At 39.6% G+C, this 24,861-nt stretch overlaps 1 protein-coding gene across 1 annotated transcript in view; it reads right to left on the bottom strand.

The window, feature by feature from the left end:
- The window catches only part of CNTNAP2 (contactin associated protein 2), a 1,818,787-nt gene that overhangs the window by 1,290,408 nt on the left and 503,518 nt on the right, over window positions 1-24,861 (bottom strand). The window contains exon 2 of the mRNA XM_056520555.1: window positions 17,876-17,986. Within this exon, the coding sequence (XP_056376530.1) occupies window positions 17,876-17,986 (111 nt within the window). The remainder of the gene's footprint in view (window positions 1-17,875; window positions 17,987-24,861) is intronic.

The following is a 24,861-nucleotide window of genomic DNA, read 5'->3' as shown; positions in this document are numbered from 1 at the left end:
AGGATTTATTCCTGAGAATATGAGGGCATGCTTTGCAATGACCACAAGGGTAGTTACCCATTGGTTTATGGGTTCTATCCAGCCAAGTCATCCGATGTCACTGGGGAAAGATGGCTATTAGTGATCATATCCCCCAGGTTACGACCTCTTCTATATGTGACCTGGGGGTAATCAGGAATTACGTCCTTGATGTCAACATCCATTTGTAGGATGCCCCAATATTTTTTCAGGACATCCCGCATATGGGTGGCACCTTGGTCAAAGGTGGCGATGACACGCATAGATGGAATAGTATCCGGGCTTTTCTTAGGTACTAGAAGTGTGTCTCTGGGGGTCCTCAAAGCATGTTGATATGCTGATCGTAAGGTGTATTGAGGATAACCTCTATTGGTAAATCTCTTCCTCAGGTCATGCGCTTCTCGAATGAAATCATGTTTGTCAGAGCAATTCCTCCTGAGGCGGAGGTACTGTCCCCGCGGTATCCGGGGACAGTAAGGGGGATACCGCGGGGACAGTACCTCCGCCTCAGGAGGAATTGCTCTGACAAACATGATTTCATTCGAGAAGCGCATGACCTGAGGAAGAGATTTACCAATAGAGGTTATCCTCAATACACCTTACGATCAGCATATCAACATGCTTTGAGGACCCCCAGAGACACACTTCTAGTACCTAAGAAAAGCCCGGATACTATTCCATCTATGCGTGTCATCGCCACCTTTGACCAAGGTGCCACCCATATGCGGGATGTCCTGAAAAAATATTGGGGCATCCCACAAATGGATGTTGACATCAAGGACGTAATTCCTGATTACCCCCAGGTCACATATAGAAGAGGTTGTAACCTGGGGGATATGATCACTAATAGCCATCTTTCCCCAGTGACATCGGATCGGATGACTTGGCTGGATAGAACCCATAAACCAATGGGTAACTACCCTTGTGGTCATTGCAAAGCATGCCCTCATATTCTCAGGAATAAATCCTTTCGAAGTGCAAGCACAGGTAGAGAGTTCAGGATCCGTAATTTCATTAACTGTACCACACGAGGCATCATCTACATGGCCATTTGTCCCTGCCTTAAAAAGTACATAGGAAAAACCTTTAGAGAATTTAAGAAACGGATCCTTGAACACCTTGGAGATGTGAGGCATGACCGAGATACTCCCTTAGCTAGACATATGAACTGTTTTCACAGGAATGACTCCAACAATTTAAAGTTCTTTGGGATTGAAAAAGTGGAACCTTCACCCAGAGGGGGTAATTTCGATCAACGGTTATTACAGAAAGAGTGTCGCTGGATCTATGAACTAGGTACTAGTGGCCCGGAGGGGCTAAATGAACAACTTAATTATGCGTGCTTTCTGTGACCTGCTCTCACCTCTATGGTGATTCCTAGGCAGTTAGTGGAGACCCTAGTGGGCCTATCAGTCAGCATCACCATATAGTTAGGGCTCTATGAGGCCAAGTAGGAGGTACGTGAGCGGGGCCGCCCTTATTAGGGCGTCCACCCTGCCTAGGGATTAGGGCATTCTAGCTAGATCAGGGATAGATCAGGCACCCTAGGCCCCTGTCTATCCCCTGCCACTCTCCCCTAGTTTTTGCCCTGGTGTATGTTGCAGGTCACAAAAGGCCCCCGCTTGTTATCCCTTGTTATCCCTCCTTGGGACTTTCCAAGCCGTTCCAGCTTTTGAGCTTCTAACCATCTGGTTTTTGAATTTCTTAATTTACCTATTTAGGATATTTAATTAGGGTCCACATAGTTGGATTATTCTCCATATTTACTATTTACCCTGACCTCTTATTCCTCATTTATTGGTTGGGTTGATCCTTGCAGGTCATGCTCTTATTCCTCATTTATTGGTTGGGTTGATCCTTGCAGGTCATGCGCTTTCTCTAGTCATTATCATTTTCTAATCATTCACTATATAAATAACCACCATTCCATCTGGTATTACTATGACCGATTATTTTTCTAGAGATATGGACCAAGAGTCTTTATCCCCTATTGTACTTATTCACACTAGCGATTATCATTTTATACGCATGATATGTTATATGTGTGTGGGGGTTTGTATTCATCTATATTTATATATACATATACTCTAGAATAGTATAGAGACATTTGGGTGCTCTAGATCATAGTCCATTAATTCCTTCCACCTAAATGGGGGTTTCTTTGTGAGGAGAGTCTTAATTCATGGGTTTTTACTGCTAAGTTAGCTCGCGGGACCTTGCATCCTTTTAAAGGTCATGGATGCGCTGCAGTTCTCCCCTTCCTCTCCTAGCTAGGCACACAAACCCCAACCCCCCCCCCCCCCCTAATTTTGTCTGTGACATTATTCTTATACGCTTTGGTCTCTAATGTTTTGTCCTCTGGTAGGAACTAACTTACCTCGCTCCGAGTATATACATATATAGTGACACATTGGGGTTCCCTCTGTCTATCAGGCATATTGTCAGATTATTATTATATCGCTGCGGTTACTAAGGACGCTGTATTGTCTCATCTAGCGCCGCCCTCTGTTCGCGTCTAGAGGGCTGGGCGCTAAGACGCGGCTTCCGGTTGGCAGCGGATATTACGTCAGACGCCGGCATGGTCTCAGTGTGCGCTCAGCAGCCGTGATTACTAGACGGCTCCCCGCCACTGCGGGTAGGAGCGCAGCACTGAGACCTTATTTGCCGGAAGCAAGTACATCCTAACAGTGAGTACATCTGCTGGTGCGTTTTGCACCCTTTTCCTTTCAGGTACACATAAGCAGTACACTTATGGAAGTTATATTCTATTTCCCTCTAGGTACCTTTGGACTCTTCAGGGCTATATCCACTGATGACAACTAACCCTGTTGCTTAGGAGTCCGTGTCCTGAAAGTTTGCATGGGGCACACTATGTATCGGGTGTACCCCTTCCATGAGTAATCGTGGTTCTCAGTTCCTAAACTTTTTTCTAATTGTATTACTTCTAGTGCATGGTAGGCTTAGAACAAATAGCCTCATACCAGTATCTTCTTTAGTCCCCTGATGACACCACACAAATGTGGTAGAAACGCGTTGGGTCTACACTACGAGCATTAGATTGGGATCATTCTTGATAAATCCACATTGACATGTGGTAATCCTTTGATTTATTATTTGGTGTTGGATATAGTTTTGAGCACTCCTTTCTGATTACTCTGGTGGCTTTTAACTATAAACATTAAAAGCTAGATTTTATGGAGTTCCCCTCCGATCAGCACAAGTAATATTACTACTTTTTGTTGATTTTTTTTTTACATTAATTATCCGGGAATATATTGGTCATATGCAGACCGTACTATTATCATAGGCATATTTTTTCGTATCTGCAATATAAACAATAAAATAAATCTATTTGTGCTTTTATTTATAATGGTGTAGCTTCTTTGAAGGGGAACTACTTTAACACCAGATTAAATGCCGATGATATGTATTTGTGTGTATTTGCTTATAAGTTAAACAAAAAAGTGTGTGATCATATACATATAACAATTCCCTAATTTGGAAAGCAGTTGTATACTACTTATCATTAGTGTTGAGCGGCATAGGCCATATTCGAATTCGCGAATATTCGCGAATATATGGACGAATATTCGTCATATATTCGCGAATATTCGCATATTCGTTATATTCTCGTTTTATTTTCGCATATGCGAATATTCGCGTATGCGAAAATTAACATATGTGAAAATTAACATACACAAAATTAGCATACGCGAAAATTCGCATATGCGAAAAGTAGCATATGCTAATTTTCGCATATGCGAAGTTTCGCGCACCAGTCTCACACAGTAGTATTAGAGCCTTCTTTACACCACACAAGCTGGAAGCAGAGAGGGGTGATCACTGTGATGTGTACTGTGAAGAAAAAAAAACAAAAAAAAAACGAATATTCGTAATTACGAATATATAGCGCTATATTCGCGAAATTCGCGAATTCGCGAATATGCGATATTCGCGAATAATATTCGAATTGCGAATATTCGCGAGCAACACTACTTATCATTATGTGTATGTATTATGTACATGTCTTCTTTGTATATCTTCATTAGTGTTTTTATACACTTATACAAGTAACTATAAAAACACTGTTTGCTGTCACAGCTGAGGGAACCCTATTCCAAGTTTTGCTAGAGGGCCTTGTGCTTACTTGGGACTCCAAAAGATGTAGGGATAAACTGATTGTATTTCTAATGCCTCATTAAATGCGGCCCATAACCACATAATATATATAAAAAGAAGTGTGACAATGAAGATGCAACTTTCTAAAAAACCAAACTGACCTATTGAGAATACAATAAAAAGAATGAAGGTTATGCTGTAGACTTAGTGCTCACTAATAGTTAATGACTGCTTAAATAAATGACAGTTCCTGGCCATCAGTTTATATTGAATGTAGCAGAGAGTGAAATTGGAACGACTGTGGTTGTCCTGTTACATTGTAAAAAAGTAAATGAACATAAAACTATCCAGCTTTACTTTCTGCGCAAAGGTAACCTTGAAGATGTGCACGCAACATTCCACTGCAATGTACTATTTAGATTTATGAGTAGTGCAATAATGTAAAGCCTATCTTATGTATACATGACCGAGAACACAACTCTCATCAGAGGTTTAGAAGTGACAGTGGTAGCTACATGTCAACTGATTTCAGCCCATTTTGACCTTAAGGACCAGGCCATTATTGTTTTTTCCCTCTTCACCTTCTAAAATCCATAACTCTTTTATATTTCCCTCTACAGACCCATATAGGGGCTTGTTTTTTGCGTGACCAATTGTTTGTAATGAAACATCTCATTTTACCCCAAAAATTTATGGAGAACCCAAAGAATAATTTTTTTAGGGAGAAAATTTAAATGAAAACAACAATTTTGCACACCTTGGAGGGTTTTGTTTTAACACTATACACTTTATGGTAAAAATGACATGTGTTCTTTTTTTTCTGTGGGTCAATACAAATTAAAATGATACCCCTGGCTAGATACTTTTCTATTTTTGTACCACTTAAAAAAATCTCAAAGTTTGTGTACAAAATCAGTAATATAAAATCCCCCTACTTTGACCACATGGCTTTTGACAAAGGAATGTAAATTCTCATGTCAAATACCATAAGTTGGCAAAAACCTCACTCTTATTGACTTCAACAGAATATGAGAACCTGCATGAACAGCTCTGATGTTACTTAAAGGGGTACTCTAGTGAAAACCTTTTTTCTTTTAAATCAACTGGTGGCAGAAAGTTAAACATATTTGTAAATTACTTCTATTAAAAAATCTTAATCCTTCCAGTACTTATTAGCTGCTGAATGCTACAGAGGAAATTCCTTTCTTTTTGGAACACTGATGACATCACAAGCACAGTGCTCTCTGCTGACATCTCTGTCCATTTTAGCAACCATGCATAACAGATGTATGCTAAGGGCAGCATGGTTGCTCAGTGGTTAGCACTGCTGCCTTGCAGTGCTGGGGACTTGGGTTCAAATCCCACTAAGGACAACAATAAATAAAGCGTTATTATTATTATAATAACATCAGCAGAGAGAACTGTGCTCGTGATGTCATCAGAAAGCATTCCAAAAAGAAAATAATTTCCTCTGTAGTATTCAGCAGCTAATAAGTACAGGAAGGATTAAGATTTTTTAATAGAAGTAATTTACAAATATGTTTAACTTTCTGCCACCAGTTGATTTAAAAGAAAAATGGTTTTCACCGGAGTACCCCTTTAATTTCCACATAGTTATGCTCTAAAGCACACATTATTCCCCCACCTGAATGGTGGCTAAGAGAAAGCCCCAGCACTGTGTCACACACTGGCATTCATTTTTCCCATTTTAACCTACCCTAAGCATTTCTTGAAAAAATTCTCACTTTTCTTGGACCATAGGAGTAACATTTAGACAGTTGCCAAGGCAATCTCATCACCTGCTCTCACAACTGTGTTTTATGCCACAATTATAACTGTATATATATACTTTTACATTTATTTCCACATGTATAATAATTCTGATAACCTTTTTATATATTGTCAATGTATTCTTCAATGGTTTACAAGACAAAGTTACAAAGAAAAATTTAAAAAAAGTGGAATAAAGGCCTTGCTAAAAAGATCATACAAGCTACAAAGAAATACGGAAGATAAAAGTGCTTTTCTCTACAAAGTTCCAACCTTCTTCTCTAGTCGCTAGGGTAGTGCACATAAAGATACAGGAGTCCAGACAGTATTTATGTATGCACAGATGGGAAGTACATTAAGATACCAGGAGTGTGGGGGAAGATGAGGTTCGGAGGAATTATGGTAATAAAATGAAAGAAGTCAATGTGATAGAACTGATGCAACATGAGAAAAGTCTTAAAGATGAGAGTGGGAGGTATAGATAATGGAGAATGGTAATCACAGATCATTGGCATAATGACGAGCACAGGCAGTGTTAGAAAGAGATGAGGCAGTAGATGAAGGTAAATGCAGCACTATGGGGAGCATTGTGGGTAAGAGGGATAAGCTTAGATTAAATTTTAAAGTCAATGAGCATCCCTGGGTGGCAGAAGGTAGAGGAATATGTGTAACAGATGTACATAAAGATAAGCCTGGCTGATGAATTCAGGATAGGTTGAATGTAGTGTGGCCCAAAACACATGTTGGAGTGGCAGCATCTCGGGACTCCTGTCGGAATGTTTTTCTGTATACTTTCCTTTCTTCAACTTTATATCTATTCCTTATTTATTCCCATTACATTCAACCTACCAATTCTAAAAACCTAATGAATAACCTCCTAAAAATACCTGGATCCATACACCAAATCTGTCAGTTTAATCAAACCTACTAAGCGGTACACTAGCAGTATGATAACAGATAACCCAGCGATCTCTCCACCCAAAGCATCTGCTGAAGATAAAGCATTTCAAGCTCTGCATTATTATTAAAGTGTACCTGTCATTAGCAAAAGCTTTTTATATAATGTAAATAATACCATTATATGTATATTTGTAATATACATTGTATATTTTTGGGTGAAAAAATGCTGTCACTGCAGCTATTGCCTGTGTGTCTCTGTGAGGAGACCAAACACAGGAAGTGAGGGCAGGACAAGCAGAGCCCTGTGCAGGCTCCTTGCTTGTCAGTCATCCTGCTGTGTGAGCAGGGGGCATACCACAGAGCATCACTGTACAGAGCCCCGCTTGTCTACCCGCACACTTCCTGTATTTGGTCTCCTCACTGAGACACACTGGCAATAGCTGTAGAGACAAAAATATACAAATTTTTTAACCAATGTATATTACAAATACACATATAATGGTATTTTCTACATTATATAAAACGTTTTTTCTAATGAAAGGTACACTTTAACAATATTATACTGTACAACCTGTTTTATTTAGTTTTTCTATCTATATGCAAGAATTTTACATCAGATGCTGTTTCAGTTTCCAGTAAAATGAACATTGAAAAGTAAAATAGAAAAGTCTTTGAGGAGCAGATCACATGGACATGCAAGTAATTCAATCGTTACTGTCAGTAGAAACAACTTTTTTTTTCCATTTAGTACTCCCATAAATACAAAGCATTTTCCTACTCTATTTCATTCAAAACTTTGATTGCTAAAGATGTGAAAAAAAGGTTTAAAAAAATGGCCACTAGTGGTCTCTGTCTCTTTAATTTGGCAAACGAACCCTGAAAATGAACCCATTCAACAGCATGAGCTGAACCCCTGTGAGATCCAGACAGCTTGCAGACAAGGTGCTAACTTATTATTCATATGCAAAATGGTTTATCTTTGGTCATTCTATGAACTTATTATATGTTCCACATGGTGCTTTAGGGTTATAAAAAGCAGGCACTTTGGTCACAAAGCTGTGAAAATGTAAAAAAATGTTGGCACAAAATGCAGGTTTTTCTTCTTATTTGCACCTTATAGTTTCACATGGCTGAATTAGAATTATATAGAGTGGCGGGACCCCCGCGATCAGGCATCTTATCCCCTATCCTTTGGATAGGGGATAAGATGTCTTAGCGCCGGAGTACCCCTTTAACTTTTTGGCACCAGTTGATTTAAAAAAAAGCACTCTAAAGGTGTACTCTACTTCCAGTAGAGTACACCTTTAATAGTTGTTGGGAGAACAAGGAACTCAGTTTAAAAAAAAAGAATGTTTCAGATAGGGAGAATACATGGGCCCAGAATTACCAATCTGTTTGAAGTAAAAATTGCAAAACTGAAAAGGCCAACACCAGCTCAACCTTATTTCTTAACAAACTTTGGTAAAATATAACCTACACTGTGATTGGCTGTTATGGGCAAATCATTCAGTCAATTCAGTTTGATAAATCTGGTCCTTGATGTCTGAGACAGCTTAGTAGTATTACAGGAAGAATTGTAGAAGTGGGTGCCATCAGCATAGAGATGGGACTGAAAACTAAATTTGACAATCCCTCCAATAGCCGTGTAAAGAAAGAAAGAAGAGGGTTTAGAATTGATCTTTGAGGAACCTCAACTGCAAGAGAAGGAACAGGAGGAAGAGAAGAACTAACTAAGAATAGATTGGTCTAGGACTTAGGAGATAAAGGGGAAACTTTTTTATTTGGATAATGTAGCCCTTTTTAGACCCAAATCCTGTTTTTTTTTTTTTTTTTTTTTTTTTTATAGCTCCAAGAAAGATCAGGGAACTTTCTTTATGAGAGCTTTTTTTTTTTTTTTTTTTTACTTTTTTTTTTTTTAACTCTGGCAGACCTGGCCTGTGCTTACATTACAATTACATTACATGTATGCGACTCAGTTATTTGACTGCTAAGCCAGTTTTCATTTGGAATATTTTTTTTTTATTTGGAAAAAAATGTTATTCCATTATATAACATTTATAGTACTGGGTATTAACCTGTTGGGGATGAAGGGCGTATGCATACGCTCTTGCGTCCTGGTACTTAAGGACGAAGGGCGTATCCATATCTATCAGCAGGCACCCCATGAAAATGCCCAGGGGGGGTCATTAGACCCCACCATGTCAGCGATCGGCGCAAATCGCAAGTGAATTCACACTTGCGATTTGCGCCGATTCCGGGTCATTACGGGTCTATGGTGACCCGGAATATTGTCTAAGTTGTCTAAGACACCCACGATCCCCCTGAAGCAATAGGAGTGAGGTGGCAGGGGTGCCACCCCTTCTATCCCTGCTATTGGTGGTCTAGATGCGACCACAAATAGCAGATCGGGGGTGAGGGCTTTACTTTCGTTTTCCCCGTTCTGCCCACCCACAATAGGCAGGGCAGAACGGGGAGGACCGGGCACCGACGTCCACTTACCCATCCAGAGGCTGCGGAGCGACGGTGATCGGCGGGCGGCGACGGAGATCTGCGGGCGGCGTGCAGCAGAAGAGGACGGCTCCCTGGATGCGACGGAAGTCGGTGAGTTGCCTAGCAACATCTAGAGGGCTACAGTCTGAGACCACTATAGTGGTCTCTAGACTGTAGCCCTCCAGATGTTGCAAAACTACAACTCCCAGCTTGCCCAGACAGCTGTTTGCTGTGAGGGCATGCTGGGATTTGTAGTTTTGCAACAGCTGGAGGTCTACAGTTTAGACACCACTGCACAGTGATCTCTATACTGCCCTCTAGATCTTGCAAAACTACAACTCCTAGCATGCCCACACAGCTGTTTGCTGTCTGGGCATGCTGGGAGTTGTAGTTTTGCAACATCTGGAGGTCCACAGTTTGGAGATCACTGTTCAGTGGTCTCTAAATTGTAGCACTCCAGATGTTGCAAACAGCTGTCTCGGCATGCTGGGAGTTGTAGTTGCGTACCTCCAGCTGTTGCATAACTACATCTCCCAGCATGCCCTTCTGTGATCAGTACATGCTGGGAATTGTAGTTTTGCAACAGCTAAAGGCACACTGGTTGGAAAATACTGAGTTAGGTAACAGAACCTAACTGAAGGTTTTCCAAACAGTGTGCCTCCAGCTGTTGCAAAACTACAACTCCCAGCATGTACTGACAGACTGTGCATGCTGGGAGTTGTAGTTTTGCAACAGCTGGAGGCACACTGGTTGGAAAATACTGAGTAAGGTAACAGAACCTAACTGAAGGTTTTCCAACCAGTGTGCCTCCAGCTGTTGCAAAACTACAACTCCCAGCATGTACTGACAGACCGTGCATGCATGCTGGGAGTTGTAGTATTGCAACAGCTGGAGGCACACTGGTTGGAAAATACTGAGTTAGGTAACAGAACCTAACTGAAGGTTTTCCAACCAGTGTGCCTCCAGCTGTTGCAAAACTACAACTCCCAGCATGCACGGTCTGTCAGTACATGCTGGGAGTTGTAGTTTTGAAACAGCTGGAGGTTTGCCCCCCATGTGAACGTACAGGGTACATTCACATAGGGGGTTTACAGTAAGTTTCCTGCTTCAAGTGTGAGCTGTGGCAAATTTTTCGCCGCAGCGCAAATTCCTAGCGGGAAACTCACCGTAACCCGCCAGTGTGAATGTACCCTAAAAACACTACACTACACTAACACCTAATAAAGAGCAAAACACAACATATACAGCTCCTTACACTGCCCCCCCCCCCATTAAAAATGAAAAACGTATTGTACGTCAGTGTTTTCAAAACGGAGCCTCCAGCTGTTGCAAAACAACAACTCCCAGCATTTCTGGACAGCCACTGACTGTCCAGGCTTGCTGGGAGTTTAGAAACAGCTGAAGGCACCCTGCTTGGGAATCACTGGCGTAGAATACCACTATGTCCACCCCTATGCAACCCCATATTTAGTCCTCAAATGCGCATGGCGCTCTCTCACTTCGGAGCCCTGTCGTATTTCAAGGAAACAGTTTAGGGTCACATATGGGGTATCTCCGTACTCGGGAGAAATTACACTACAAATTTTAGGGGGCTTTTTCTCCTTTTACCCCTTATGAAAAGGAAAAGTTGGGGTCTACACCAGCCTGTAAGTGTAAAAAATTTTTTTTTTACACTAACATGCTGGTGTTGCCCTTTACTTTTTATCTTCACAAGAGGTAAAAGGAAAAAAAGACCCCCAAAATTTGTAACGCAATTTCTCCTGAGTACGGAAATACCCCATATGTGGGCGTAAAATGCTCTGCGAGCGCACAACAAGGCTCAGGAGTGAGAGCGCACTATGTATATTTGAGGCCTAAATTGGTGATTTGCACAGGGGTGACCGATTTTACAGCGGTTCTGACATAAACCCCAAAAAATAAATACCCACATGTGACCCCATTTTGGAAACTATACCCCTCACGGAATGTAACAAGGGGTACAGTGAGCATTTACGCCCCACAGGTGTCCGACAGATTTTTGGAACAGTGGTCAGTGAAAATGAAAACTGTAATTCTTCATTTGCACAGCCCACTGTTCCAAAGATCTGCCAATTGCCAGTGGGCTGTAAATACTCACTGTACCCCTTACTAAATTCCGTGAGGGGTGTAGTTTCCAAAATGGGGTCACATGTGGGGGGATCCACTGTTCTGGCACCAAGGGGGGCTTTGTAAACGTACATGGCCCCCGACTTCCATTCCAAACAAATGATCTCTCTAAAAGCTCAATGGCGCTCCTTCTCTTGTGAGCATTGTAGTTCGCAGTGCACTTGATGTCCAAACATGGGGTATTTCCATACTCAGAAGAAGTGGGTTTACAAATTGTGGGGGGCATTTTCTCCTATTACCCCTTGTAAAAAAGTAAAATTTGGGGAAAAAACTGCATTTTAGTGAAAATGTTTTTCATTTACACATCCGACTTTAACAAAAAGTTGTCAAACACCTGTGGGGTGTTAAGGCTCACCGTACCCCTTGTTACGTTCCTTGAGGGGTGTAGTTTCCATAATAGTGTGCGATGTGGGGGGGGGGTTGCTGTCCTGGCACCATAGGGGCTTCCTAAATGGGACATGCCCCCCAAAAACCATTTCAGAAAAACTCACTCTCCAAAATCTCATTGTTGCTCCTTCCCTTCTGAGCCCTCTACTGCACCTGCCGAACAGTTGACATACACATATGAGGTATTTTCTTACTCAAGAGAAATTGGGTTACAAATTTTGAGAGGATTTGTTTCCTTTTAAAAAATGAAGATTTTGAATTTTCTCCTTCACTTTGCTGCTATTCCTGTGAAACACCTAAAGGGTTAGCACACTTTCTGAATGTCATTTTGAATACTTTGAGGGGTGCAGTTTTTATAATGGGGTCATTTATGGGGTATTTCTAACCAGAAGACCCTTCAAATCCACTTCAAACCTGAACTGGTCCATGAAAAATTCCAATTTTGAAAATTATGAGAAAAATTTGAAAATTGCTGCTGAACTTTGAAGCCCTCTGATGTCCTCAAAAAGTAAAAACATGTCAACTTTATGATGGAAACATAAAGTAGACATATTGTGTATGTGAATCAATATATCATTTATTTGGAATGTCTATTTTTCTTACAAGCAGAGAGCTTCAAAGTTAGAAAAATGCAAAATTTTCTAATTTTTCATCACATTTTTGAATTTTTCACCAAGAAATGATGCAAGTATCGACGACAATTTACCACTATCATAAAGTAGAATATGTCACGAAAAAACAATCTCAGAATCAAATTTATAAGTAAAAGCATCCCAGAGTTATTAATGCTTAAAGTGACAGTGGTCAGATTTGCAAAAAATGCTCCCGTCCTTAGGGTCATAATGGGCTCCGTCCCCAAGGGGTTAAACACCAGTTTTCACTGGTCAAAAAGTATTCCTTTGCTAGGGTCCAGAGGCAGTGGTGGAGCCTCATGATTGTCAAAGAACCTTGTGATTGTAATAATCTAAAAATGGTCACCTTTGTATCTTTCATAAGGAAACATTTAAGTTGTTCAATAATCAAGGTATCCCATGTTTATCTCTACAATTGTGCAACTTGCAGTGACCAAACAAATAGGAAAAACCTATAAGATATCTACAATTATCATGTATATCATCAGAATTGCACAGTCTGTGGTATATTATATGGCTGTTACATAAATGGGAAATATAGTCAGTGGAAAAGAAAAAGAAAGTTATCAAATCCCTTGACCTTTCATGTTGGTGAAAGATTATGAAAAGACTGTGTACGACATTGTTGTCTGGGTTTAAATAAGCTAAGATGAAATAAGGAGTGGCCTAAAAAGAGGTTTAATCTTTACATTTGTGGCTGAAAGACATTTCTTTAACACACTTAACCTGTCCCCTTATAATGTCACGCCCCACCCCCTCAATGCATGTCTATAGGAGGGGTCGTGACATCCCTCAAGCCCCCTCCTATAGACTTGCATCGAGGGGGCGGGGCTATGAAGTCATGAGCTCCTGGTGCAGGCTTCAGTGTTCGGAACAGTTTGTTGCAAATGCTGAGCAGCGGAGTACCCCATTAAAGGACAACTGTAGTGGTCAAAAATCCCTGCCCAAATGTTCCCCAAACAAAAGTTATACAATTCAGTCAATTAGTTCTATTTACCTATATGCAGCCGTTTCTGAGATATTAGAGTTGCCAGCATAGCCCAGTAGTCCTGCGTCCGTCCCCTATTCATTACATTGCAGCCGCCATCTTGGGGACGGAGATCTCTTCCTCCCAGCAGTGTTTGTGCTCCCCCTAGCCTCTGTCAGCTCCTCCCTGCTTATACATATGCATGAGCGGGTGCTTTGTGAGGCAGCCATAGGCTCAGCCTCAGAAACGCCCCTATCTGTAAGATTCAAGCAGGGGGAGAATGAGGACGTCCACAGCTCCTCCCCCCTCCCCTGCTCTGTCTACACAGGACCTCACTTATCACCGGGAGGATTCAAGTTATCACGGGGGAAACACAGAGCAAACCACAGAGCAGGGAGGGGGGAGGACGTGTGTGTGAAGGAGACATATTACACTGCACGGGCTGGTGGTGTATAGACTACAGGGAATAAATATCATACTGGAGATGATTCTGTGTGTGAGATGGGGGGGGGGGGGGGACTACTGAATGACACATGCTGGGAGTTGTAGTCCCTGTTATGTGTGTGTGTATGCCAGTGTTTCCCAACCAGGGAATGCTGGGAGTAGTAGTTTTGCAACATCTGGAGGCACCCTGGTTGGGAAACACTGGTGTATGAACTACAACCCCCAGGAGACTACAGAGATACAATGGAGGTGTTGTGAACTACAACCCCCAGGAAACTACAGAGATACAATAGAGGTGTTGGTGAACTACAACTCCCAGGAGACTCCTGATACAATATAGGTGTTGGTGAACTACAACTCCCAGGAAACTACAGAGATACAATATAGGTGTTGGTGAACTACAACTCCCAGGAGACTCCTGATACAATATAGGTGTTGGTGAACTACAACTCCCAGGAAACTACAGAGATACAATACAGGTGTTGGTGAACTACAACTCCCAGGAGACTACAGAGATACAATATAGGTGTTGGTGAACTACAACTCCCAGGAGTCTCCTGATACAGTAGAGGTGTTAGTGAACTACAACTCCCAGGAGTCTCCTGATACAGTAGAGGTGTTAGTGAACTACAACTCCTTTATACACTCAAACAGCAGAAAGCTGACACGGCATGCTGGGATGTATAGTCTTACAACAGCTGGAGTCACCTCTGCAACTCCAAGCATGCACATACAGCAGAAAGCTGACAGGGCATGCTGGGATTTGTAGTCTTGCAACAGCTGGAATTTCCAGCATGCCCGAACAGCATATAAAATAACTGGGCATGCTTGGAGTTGGAGTTGTGAAAAAGATGGAGGGACCCCTATCAGGACAGTTTTATAGACAAACAATTATGTTTTTTTTTTTACCATTTATACTTTCACTCTCCACTCTCCAGAGCCCACACTACAGTGAGCACGGAGGCAGCTGCTTCATCACTGGACAGGAACCAGCATGGGGAGGGGGAGATGAGCAGAAGGGGAGGGTGTATGCATAGGGAAGGGAGATGTGAGCGTTACAATATAATAATTTGCTCGGGTAGATAGAACAGGGGGAGGGCAGCAGCTTACAGGAAGTAAGCACAAGGCATGATGGGAGATGTAGTTTTATTTTCACTTCTCCTCCGTAATTCGTGTGCTGATAACGGGAGAACGACTGGGCCAATTTTGATGGGGGAGACATCGTTGGAAAGGTCTTTCAAAGACCTATTAAATGAGGTAAAAAAAGTTTTTTTGCCCAGCACTGCAGATGTCCTTTAAGTCTTTGTAGCAGTTTTTGCATTAAAACTAGCTTCTTCAAAACTTACACATCCATAATCTCAGTATATGCAGTATTAAAAATGCAATGCAGAAAATAGCAAATTATGCATGTTTAGGTCACAATACTTATAAGTATAGAAATTATGGATGTAGCAAATAACTGCTTTGGCAGATGGGAACCAGTAGCAGAACACTTCAATTTTGCCTGCACTACATTTTATATGTGTCTAGCAAAAGTTGAAATGCTGTGAAAAAAAGTTTATCAGTTTTAAAGTGTAGATCTTTTAATTTCCAGATGATTTCCTTTATTCAATCAAAACAACCCAGCATGTGGCAATGTGCGTTACTAACAGGCTGTCAGCTTTCAGATTTTCTACTAAATGAATTATTGATTTAACCCCATAATATGTAGGTGGTTGCAAAAGCAGCAAAGATGATTGAAATACTGTCCATTACGTTTATAGTGATATTCAAACATTTGTTGTCAATTATAATTTATTTCACAAAAATAAGCAGTCATATGCTTGTTGATAGGCTTTATATATTTCCTCATTTCTGCAAAGCATTATAAAGTACTATAGAGAGAAAACATTTTCACTTATGAAACCTGGAAGAAATAAATGAAAAAAGTCAGCAATTTCTCCAAATTGTCCTTCCGTGTTCATCATGGAACATAAGATGAAATCAGCAAATCAATTTGTTTTGGTTCAGAAATGATCAGATTTTGACCAGTTCAGAGATTTTGAGTTAATTTGTCACCTGAACCACAAAGTCTTCTCAAGAAGAGACAAATAGGGAAGATTCTACTTATTTTCTTTTCATAAAATAGACAGTTTATTTCCCATAACCCTAACTAACCAATTCCAGATGTAAAGTTTAACACTATAACTAAAAGAAGTATTTCAATTTAAAGGGGTACTCCACTTAACAAATACTTGTCTGATAAGTCTCTGAGACCCCCTCCCCCTCTCCTCAATCTCTTGTATGGTGCACTCGTATTGGCCAGTGATTGATTGAGCCGGCTGTCACTTTTCTTTAGCAAAATGCTAGAGCATGCTGAGGAGAAGAAACAAAGCCTGCCTTAGGTGGTCTCAGCGCTCGGCCCACTCATATATATTCATACAATGCCCTCTGCTTTCCCGCTCTGTATTTACTCCTACTGTGCATTTGCCAATGATCGAAGATGGCTATGGCCATCATCTGCACATGCGCGATAGGAGTAAATACAGAGTGGGGAAGCAGAGGGGATTGTATGAATATGTATGAGCTGGCCGAGCACTGAGATGTCACATTTTTTTCAGAGTCACCCGCACTACCAGCCAGTAGCACTGGTTAGTGTGGGTGTGATTTTACTAGTGATTTGTACAGTGGTAGAATTATTTAATTGTTGTGGGCATCTATGCCCCTATTGATGCACCCCATGATTTTATTTGCCTTGGCAGCAGCTGCCCGACACTGGTCACAACAGCTAAATTAACTTTTAACTAAGACTCCTGAGTCCTTTTCCTCATCAGTTGTCCCAAGTGTTCTCCCATTTAATACATAATCCCAGTCTGGATATTTCCTCCCTCCCCATGTGCATTACCTTACATTTATCAGTGTTGAACCTCATCTGCCACTTCCCAGCCCAAACCTCCAACCTATCCAGATCCATTTGTAACAGTGCACTGTCCTCTATAGTGTTTACCTCTTTACAGAATTTAGTATCATCTGCAAAGATTGCTATTTTACTATTCAACCCCTCTACAAGGTCATTAAAAATATATTAAAGGGTACCTCTCATCAAAAAAACTTTTGATATATTATAGATTAATGTATGCAGAATAACTTTACAATTGCATGTTATTAAAAAATATGCTTCTTTCTATTTAATTTCCCACTTTGAAGAAGGGGTCTCCCTACCAGTCCTGGCAGCAAGCATTTCAGACTCATGCTGGAGTCCTAAACACTACGAGCTGCCAGTCTGCTTTGTTCACAAAGGAGAACACTCAGAGCTGCCAGCCTGCTTTGTTCACAGCCTGTTTGGCTGTGAACAAAGCAGGCTGGCAGCTCTGAGTGTTTAGGACTCCAGCATGAGTCAGAAATGCTTGCTGACAGGACTGATCGGGAAAAATACAATAGAAAGAAGCATATTTTTCATTAACATGCTATTTGAAAGTTATTCAACATTCATTAATGTAAAATATATCAAAAGTTTATTTGATGAGAGGTACCCTTTAAATAGAACAGGACCCAAGACTGACCCCTGTGGTACCCCACTAGTAACAGTCACCCACTCAGAATAAGTACCATTTATAACCACCCTCTGTTTCCTATCACAGAGCCAGTTACTCACCCACTTGCACACTTACCCACTTTAAAATAAATTATGTATTTTCTTTCACAAAAACAGTGTTTTTATTCCGACAGCCTGTGTATGTAGATAAAATTAAGTTGAACAGATAATAAACAACTAGCACAAGGGGATATCCTTTATAATTAAATTTGTATGATCAGTGAAAAAATTGGTGAAAATTTACAGCAACATATCACATATTGCTGATGGATTTCAGTGCATATTCTGCCTTGAATTTGGTTAAAAAAAATTTACTGTACATATGAATTTCCCTTAGCTACACAAATACTGAATTATTAAAAGAACATTGTGTAAACATTATTAATGATGGTATCTATTTGCACACCATATGAAACACAGATATCTTACCTTCCCTCCTGTTAAGCTTGGCATATACTGGGGCATAAATTCCAGACATTACTGAAGAACTCTTAAAGGATTGTGGTTGAAGACCAGCTACCAAGGGCTCATCACATTTTTCTGTTAAAAAAGAGAAAAAAATTATTAGACATTAACAGATGACAGACAATATTACTGATAATTAATTTACAGTACATGATACAAAACATTTTTCAGTTATTCCAAAATTACAACACAGGATATTTGTCTAATAATCAAATCACAAATCACCATGATGGGATCCTAAGTGCCCGTGTTTGAATGGAGTGAAGATTTAAGTTCAATGGGATTGCTTAAAAAGCTATCTCCGTAAATTCCACATAGATTAAATAGAGCAGCAGAACACATACTTTATCTATTTCTAAAACAAGTACCAAAATCAACTAAACAAAAAAAGTTAATGGTTAATATATTTCAAAGACCGAAGGAGCAACACAGTAGAAAATCCAAAACCAGGGCAGAGTCCCGATAGGCAAGGAGTCAAACCTAGATATCAGTGTGGTATAAAATCAGCAGTCAAAAGAGTAGTCAGGTCACAGGCAAAAGTAAGGTAACACAGGGAACAATAAATGCTAGTGAAAGGTTAAGAACCATTATCATCTCCGGGACACTGCTGCAACTGCAACTGGTGTGAATGCCAGAATGGAGCTGATCAGCCCAGTGATCCTACCTCCTGCTGCTCAGCGCCTCTTTGAAGAACGGCCCTACAGTGTGCGTGGCCATTGTTAGGACAACAGAGAAGATCCCAGGCATGCCAAACATAGAATGTAGGCATTGCTGGAGCTGGATGAGGTATGTATGTAACACAAATTCTGTCTTATTTTCCCATTGTAACCAATCACAACTTAGTACATATCTTAGGCTGGGTTCACGCTTTTTTTTTTTTATATTTAACACATACATTTTATACTCTTGACGAAGACAAAATATATAATAACTTTTGTTATAAAAAAAAAATGCATAACAATGTTTTTGTCTCCCAATAGATTGATATGTCTGGGCCTACATCCCTGTACGTAAAGTAAAATTGTTACCAAACTGTGTCTTCTGCTTTTACTTCTGATTTAGTAGTATATCACCCATTTTACATTTTAGGCAAAAAGATCTCTCTTAAAAATGAAGCAGCTGTCATGAGTAAGCAAAATGGCAGCTAACTATAAGGCCATGTGCCATATGAAACATCTTTTAATTAATAAGGTTTAGATAGTCACATCCTTTATAATCCCTTTCAATAGAATAATTAGCCATTGGCAATTTTTTGACAGTGTCTATGGCCAAAACAACGAAGGCACAGCAAGATCTGCTACACTTAACCATGAGCAGCCTGTGTAGCACTTAGGATCTGTGATCAATCTGTTATAATAAAATGAAAAATGAAAACAAAAAAGATGACATTTCAAATTTCAATGGAACACGTCCTGAGGGGACTGCGTGGCACTAAGTAAGCAGGGAATTCTTCTCTTACAACAATTTAATACATTTTGCCAGTTAATATATGTTAGGTCAGTACTAAGCTGTCACTACTATAACATGATAAAGAGAGAAAGACTGGAAGCATATTTGACAGTCCGTCGAGGGCATCTACTCAACAAACACGGATAGACTGCTTTATACTAGAAAATGCGCGCTGTGTTTTCACATCGCATTACAGGAGGTCACTGCTCTTTTGACACTGCTTAACCTTATTTAGTTTAGTTAGTTTCTCTGAGGTTTCTGATTTTTTTTGTAGTCCACTCCATCCACCCAGTTTATAACAAGTTGAGATGTTCACATGCACATTCATTTTGTATTTGATGTTGTCTTAGAGTTCTAGAGAGACTTTCTTTATTTTAAGACATTATTTAGTTTTTAAAACAGTATTAGGCCTTTTGTAGCGAATCACTGAGATTTATACAAATACTACTGTAAGCTGCCCGAGGCTGGTTTAATTTCAGTGAAGATGGGATGCTAAGAGGTTAAGTAGGTGGTAATTGAGACTGGTACAAAGGAAGAAGTTTTTTAAGGTTGTGCCAGGTAATGTTTGCTCAGTGTGCTAAAAATAGAGATTATAGAAATTATTTGGCCAAAAATGTAATACTTGTAAATATGGTTTATAAATTCATTTGCATTACTTTTCATAAACAAAAAGGTCAACTGTGTATGTTCTTCAAGATACAATACATGGCTAAATGGACTTTTGCTACCATTTCATTGTTCTAATGAATCTAAAAAAATAAATAGCTTTTTTTTTTATATAAGCAGTCCGTCTGATCCTGCAGTCATGCATTACTTCCTGTCATCTACCTTCTCTGCTCTCTGTTTTACAACTTTTAAAAATTTTAAACACTATTTTTTAGCATTATAATAGCATTTAAAACTGCCATTTTTCTCACCACATAATTCTTCTCTTTACGAACTTGTATGAGTGCTATTTTTTGCACCATAATCTGTAGTTTTTATTAATACAATAATGACAGGGATTGTGCTAGGAATGAATATTCAGGAAGCAGGGGACCTTGGCGGGCCAGCTCCCCGACTCCATTGCGTGCTGGAGCGCAATATAAATAAGAGAAGAAATGGACAGAACTATGCACAGGAGCCACATAAAGGAGTACGTAACCCAGCAATTTAAAGCACTTCACTTGCACTATAATCTAATATATGGGGTTTAGTGCGAGTTAAACTGCTGCCAGTTTCTCTTTAAAACAGATTATTTTACTTGCAGAAAATAGTGTTTGATAGTTGCAGAATAAACAATAAACTAATCTTCCACTTATTCACTAAATACACTTCCTGTTCTCTGTTAGGGACATTGGGTGGTATTTACGAATAATGGCTGAAGTATGTTTTTGTTTTGTTTTTCTTTCTTTCTTTCTTTCATGGGTGGCTTTTTAACTCACTGCACCAAATTTACAAAAAGGTGCCAGTCTGGCTATAGATTTGGTGCACTTTCAGAAATTCATATGTGTGAATCTACCCACCTTTCAGGTGATAGTTCCAGTAAGCTCTTTCAGAGGTTATTCCTTGTGTGTTACTGCAAGGTAGTTTAGTAGCTTCATTGGGAATGTCCTTTATTTTATTTTTTTTTACATTTTTCATGAGCTCATAGGGTAAATAAATTCTATGAGGGAAAGGGGGCGTTACCCTCTTTGTGGTGGTGGGAGGGGGCGTGTCCCTACTTGTGGTGGTGGGATGTGACTGGTTGCACCTGCAAATGCCGCCTTGTCCATGAGACATCTCTTGTCCACGACTCATGGACAAGCCTGAGGCTGCTGCAGGGGACCCTAGTGGTGTGATTCTGATGAGCTGTTTTCTATAAAATTGTGGACCAAACATATTACAGATGGTGTCCAATTTGCATCCGTAAAAACGTAGTAATTTTAATTTTAAAGTAATAATTTGGATAAACATGTAAACAAGTATGGTTTGCAAATTAATTGTACCAAATATCCAGACTTTTAAACATGTTCATTCCAACCATATTGAAAAATGTTTACAAAAAACACACTGCACCAAAATATTGCGACAATTTACCCAAGAAAACAAGGGTAAAATGCTTCATAAATACCACCCATAAAGCTGAAATTTAGCTTGTAGCAGGTGTCATCTAAATCATCGGCAGTGGTACAGTGAAACCATGCACCGTCTTATAGATGACAAAGCAGTCCAACAAAATTCCACACAATGAATGAACATGTTTATTCTTTGACCATATGTCCATTATACCAGTTGATTTCAGCTGTGAAAATTCTGATTCCACAGTATGCACAGAGCAATAGAATCCAACTAGGACTCTGCTGTAAATGAAATTCCGCTAGACCCTAAAAACATTAATTTCTTTTGTTCTGATCACATGTACTCCCCTTTAACCTTTGGAGTACTATAGCCATATATACAGGCATGCTTATTGTTACATTTCAGGAAGGCATGAAGCCCTACTTGGTAAATCACACTATAGGGTGCACTATTTAAAACTTCCTATATTAATCGCTAGTAGCCAGTATAGTAGCCATTGGGACTCTGTTGCAATCAGAATACAGCAGAAGAATTCTGCCAACTAAGGGGGACATTTATCAAGTCATTTAGTAGGGTTTTTTTGCTTAAAATTGTTGCAGAAATGTTGCATGTGCGACTACTCTATTTTTTTGTGCGACGTTTGATTGTGCGGTGGCCTAAGCAAAAAAAAAAGAAACTTGCTTACCAAAGCAAAAATGATTTTTTGACTTGCAGTGGTCAGAGATTTATGAAGTGTGAATGTTGCAAAAAAGTCGCATCACATGAAAAAATCGACTAAATGACCTGAGCCATACTGATAGCCACTTTCTTCACCATAGCAGATATAGAAACAAATAAGAACACCGGTCCACAAAAACTGTATAACTGATAATTTACCAAACAAATTAGAAAACATAATAAATAAGAAACTTAAATTTGTTTTCTTCTATAATACATAATATAGCTGGATACATTTCTTTTTACACAGCCTATTATTACATTTCTTCAGAGTATTGACAGTATTTACTATTCAACACATCTGATACATATAAAAATAAGCATAATTTGCTGCACTTCCCATAGTCTAAAGCTATAAACATGCTAGTAAATTATAGTGTTTCTGCAGGTGTTTTTCAAATTTACACTGTGATCCACACTCCAAATTACATACTAGGCTTGTCATTGGGTTGTAAATGCTATTCGGTAGACTAGTGTTTATGTATAAACATAAAGTATTTCCAGAAACAGATCTACAAAGTAAATCAGAACGAGCGCTTATGCTTTAATTATTGCCATTGCAAATGTTTACTAACTTTGAAGTAGATGAAATGTTGTTAACCTCCAAGACACTTGATGAAAGAAAAAAACTTAAAGACACTGAAGAGAAATTTTTTTCTATTGGGTAATATTATTATTGTTTTGGATACAGTGCTTAGAAACACACAAAATCAATTGTTGAATAGTACTGAACTAGAGACCTAGCCCATGGACAGGACTGGAATGTTTTTTTTTTTTTTTTTTTTTTGTTTTTTAAAACAAAAATCATTTATTTTGTTCTGCTTGTATACACTTTAACCTTTAGATCACTATAGCCATATATAGTACAGGCGTACATTTTGACATGCTCTTTCTGTATTGTTCCACTATACACTGACATTGATAAATATATATATATATATATATATATATTTGGCCATTTGTACCACGATTGAATTGCTAAAAAATACTTTTAAACTGTCAATAAGTGGACCCCGTACTTGCAACATGGTCATTTTCTCCTGCTGCCTTTCTAATATCTGATAGGTATCTGTAAGGCTGGGGTCACATATTTCCTGCGTCCGGCATAGTTTCCCTCTGGCGTGCACTGGAGGGAAGCTGATGCTAGAACTGGTCCCATTCAATTTTGGCACCAGATGGTTGGCCACACCGGATGGCACCAAACAGGGGAATGCAGCTTGGTGTTCGGTGTCCAGAAATAGTGGAAACTGGATGCCGTACAGCTGATGCACATTGTCATCAGTCATGGCATCAGTTGAGTCGAGATCTAGGCTGAGTTCACATATTCCAGATGCCGGACATATGTGAATCCAGCCTTACTTTGCCTATACTGCATACTTTATTTGTTGTCCAGTCTTATTTATAAACACTGTTTTCATATACTTTTTTTTTCTTTGCATTCGGCATGTTATTTACTACTGGTGATCATTTACTGTATTATATAAAAAAAAATTCTTGGAGCAGTATATAGGAGTTATGGCTATTTGCATATGTCATCACATCTTCGTACGCAGTGTCCAGAGAGTGACCGACATTAGTCCTCTCATGTTGTAGCTAGGCTTCTTGCTGAGCCTTTTAAGTGTCTTTAGATGTGATGTCCCTTTTTGCTTTGTATTGCCTTAATAAACTTAAATCATTATGTATAATTTGGGTGTGCATAATTCATAGTGCTTTTTTGGTTGTCCTTTCTTCTTTGAAGCCACTCATATCTATAGAGAGGAAAAAGGATGGTGGAGATAGCTGCAGAGTGAGACTGGAAAACTGTGAAGTTGCAGCAGCTTGTAAGTGTAACTGTCATACCCCCAGTAATGGATTTACAGCAGCACTGATCATTGTTGCTACAGAGAGATATGGGAGAAAGGTGTCCTCTTTTTTTTCTGTCAGTCATCTACAGGAGACATTATAGCAGATATTCTCTACCCAATCTACCTTATGGTACAAAATAACAGGGAGCAGAGTATGTTCTTCTCTCTGTCAATCATGTACAGGAGACATCATAGCAGCTAGTATCTATCCATTCTACCTGATGGTACAAAATAACAGGGAGCAGAGTATGTTCTTCCCTCTGTCAATCATGTACAGGAAACATCATAGCAGCTAGTATCTATCCATTCTAAAGCAAAACTCAATGACTGCTAACAGTTGCCAACTACTTCTTTTCCTTGGATCTTTGCCACAGTCAGGCCTTTGGAGACTGAGCACCCACGGACTTTGGAAAGTCAGACACTGTGCATCATCCATCCCCTTGTTATATATGGCTGTATACTGTTTAGGGCATAAGAGGTTAACTAGTTAACCTCTCTAGTGTTGAGCAGGTGCAGGGCACTTGATAAAAAACATTTTTAACTTGTTTGCACCATCTTGAAGAAAAATTTACTTCTGGGTTAAATCCACATAAAAGAAGAAAGGTTGTGTTTTTCTATTTGGCAGTCATTTGCAAATGCTGACCAATTGAGCTGTAGCAAGACAGCAAAGGTCCTCTGTTACATCATTAGGAACGCTACATTTAACTATCTACTTCGAACAAGCAAATTTTGTATGCAGTTATAATTACTACAAAGTGTCCAAATTATTAAGTAGCCCTCTTTATGTTGGATCAGCTAGAGACTTGTTTATTGCCCAAAGCATGAATTTTTAATGAGCCAAGCCAGATGTTTGCTGGAGGATAATATGGTTCAAATGAAGCCTCTGTTCAGTGAAAAACA

The sequence above is a fragment of the Hyla sarda genome, chromosome 5 (assembly GCF_029499605.1).
Source record: "Hyla sarda isolate aHylSar1 chromosome 5, aHylSar1.hap1, whole genome shotgun sequence".
Classification (NCBI taxonomy): domain Eukaryota; kingdom Metazoa; phylum Chordata; class Amphibia; order Anura; family Hylidae; genus Hyla; species Hyla sarda.
The sequence above is the reverse complement of the archived record's forward strand: the minus strand, read 5'-3'. Positions and strand labels throughout refer to the sequence as shown.